Below are 2,049 nucleotides of genomic sequence, written 5' to 3'. Positions count from 1 at the left end.
ACGTGCTGCAGTGTAAGTACAGGAACAAAGGCAGGTGGTGTTTCCCCCACACTAGCTTCTTTTACTGGCTCCCTGTTTAGTCCAGAGTTGGATTTTAAACCCTACCCCTCATTTTTCTAACCCTCATCAAACCAGGAAGTGAAACCTCGAGATGTGGTTAGGAATTCCATTGGTAAAATGTCCTCCTTGAGCCACGATCGCCCAACTAACTAATTAATTAACTGTGTTACATTTCTGCACAGTACATTTTTTCTTACAGTGTATCATACATGTGTACCTGTACACACTGATGTAACACAGTATGAACACCTTAACTTAATTCAAACCTGACACGGTGGCTTGTGCATTGTTTTAAATTTACACGCCACTTCATAAATTTACCCACATTTGGCCAGTGGTGGGTCCTAATTTCCACCCCAGCTCAGGTCCATCAGTATGTTTCACAGCTTGTCTGTTTGCCATGAAGCAGAGGTTCAGCTTTAGTCTCTAATGTTGAATTAAACATATAGGATTGTTAGCTCGCATGAGCAGGTGTTTCACTTCCCCTCAGAATCTCACAACAGAGCAGAGTTAAGAGGTCTGGAGCTGGATGGTTAATCCAGTCATTTTAATGTTAAACCTTTAAGTTCGGTTCTTCATTTCACGTTCACCATGGTGGCGTAAAAACCCCAAAACAAACGTGTGTCCAAAAACCGGACGAGCATATTCACTCTTCTTGATTTCATTTGTGTTTGCAGTTGGCCAATGAGAACAGTCGCTGTCCTTGGAGGAGGGATTGGGGGTTTGGCTGCATCCTACTACCTGTGCAAGAGCCCCCAGGTTACCAAGGTAACACATGCTTTGTTTGATTAGGAGAAAAAAGCTGGGAACAAAAACCCTCCATGTATGAAGCAAGTTTCTCGAGCACCCTTATTACATCTGGCAGATGTTAGAAACAGAGGTGTGGACTCGAGTCACATGACTTGGACTCAAGTCACATGACTTGGACTCGAGTCACATGACTTGGACTCGAGTCATTAATTTTATGACTTTAGACTTGACTTGAAAAAATGTTCTAAGACTTGTGTTCATAACATAATTGGTGATATAGGTTACAAGCAAGTCTGGCGCTGAACAGAAATTGTCGCGCTATGCTCCTTTATTTATTGTGCATAAATAGTGAATTGTCCTGACACAATATTGCGTTTCGCTTCTGTTATTATGGTACATTGACAAAAACATATACTTTTATTCACAGGATAAAACAGTTTTTTGTATCACTAATTGCCCAGTAGCGATTACAGCATACAGTATTATTGTCACTGCTACATTTCTGTGATGCTACCAGAAATTATTTCCACTACTAATTAATTACCGTTGAGCTCAAAGGTCCTATTAATAAACGGTTAACGAATGTGTATTTATGACGACGATTTGTGAGACTGGTAAACTTATGATACGTACGATGGTCTTTCGTTCTACACGGTGCATTTCAAGGTCCTGTACCCATCCGTCGGTAAACTGTACCTGGGCTTGTTGCAGTGACCTGAAGTTACTAAACTTCATGAGTGTATGCACTCACTCCAAGAACCGTATGATTATAAATATGCATATAAATATGCTACGATGAGATAGCTGACTTCATCTAACTAGCAAATGTTGTCCAGGCTACGTTGGTGATGCAGTTTTTTTTAATGTGTATGATATTTTTGTCATGCGATTTTAAAGCCGGTCCTACAACCGCATCCAAGAATAACATGCAGCTTATCTCAGAACTGTCGGTGAAAATTATTCTTGGAGCTAGGTTTAATTGAGCTGCATTTTAAAGAGGTGCAATTTCACAATTTGTGTATATTTTCTAAGTTCACTATTTTGTCATGTGTTGAGAAAAACACAGATTTTAAAATTACATGGTCTAATATTTACATTTAGCATAACTGCAACATTTTTTTCGTTTTTTTTTAAAGACTCGAAAGGACTTGAAATTCAAAGTTTCAGACTTGTGACTTGTACTCGGACTTTTACACCAGTGACTTGAGACTCGACTCTGACTTGCCTGACATTACTTGA

The 2,049-nt window shown here is 39.5% G+C and overlaps 1 protein-coding gene across 2 annotated transcripts in view; it reads left to right on the top strand.

Moving 5' to 3' along the window:
- The window catches only part of ppox (protoporphyrinogen oxidase), a 16,884-nt gene that overhangs the window by 3,760 nt on the left and 11,075 nt on the right, over positions 1–2,049 (top strand). The window contains exon 1 of one of the 2 annotated variants that reach the window (XM_005946333.3): positions 202–828. The exons of the other annotated variant lie outside the window; for it this stretch is intronic. Within the exon in view, the coding sequence (XP_005946395.1) occupies positions 745–828 (84 nt within the window). The 5' untranslated portion in view covers positions 202–744. Of the gene's footprint in view, positions 1–201; positions 829–2,049 lie in introns of those variants that run through there. 2 annotated transcript variants of the gene reach the window in all.

The sequence above is a fragment of the Haplochromis burtoni genome, unplaced genomic scaffold (genome assembly GCF_018398535.1).
Source record: "Haplochromis burtoni strain Fernald_Lab_line unplaced genomic scaffold, NCSU_Asbu1 Contig_461, whole genome shotgun sequence".
Taxonomy (NCBI): domain Eukaryota; kingdom Metazoa; phylum Chordata; class Actinopteri; order Cichliformes; family Cichlidae; genus Haplochromis; species Haplochromis burtoni.
Note: the sequence above shows the minus strand (reverse complement) of the source record. Positions and strands in the feature narration are given on the sequence as shown.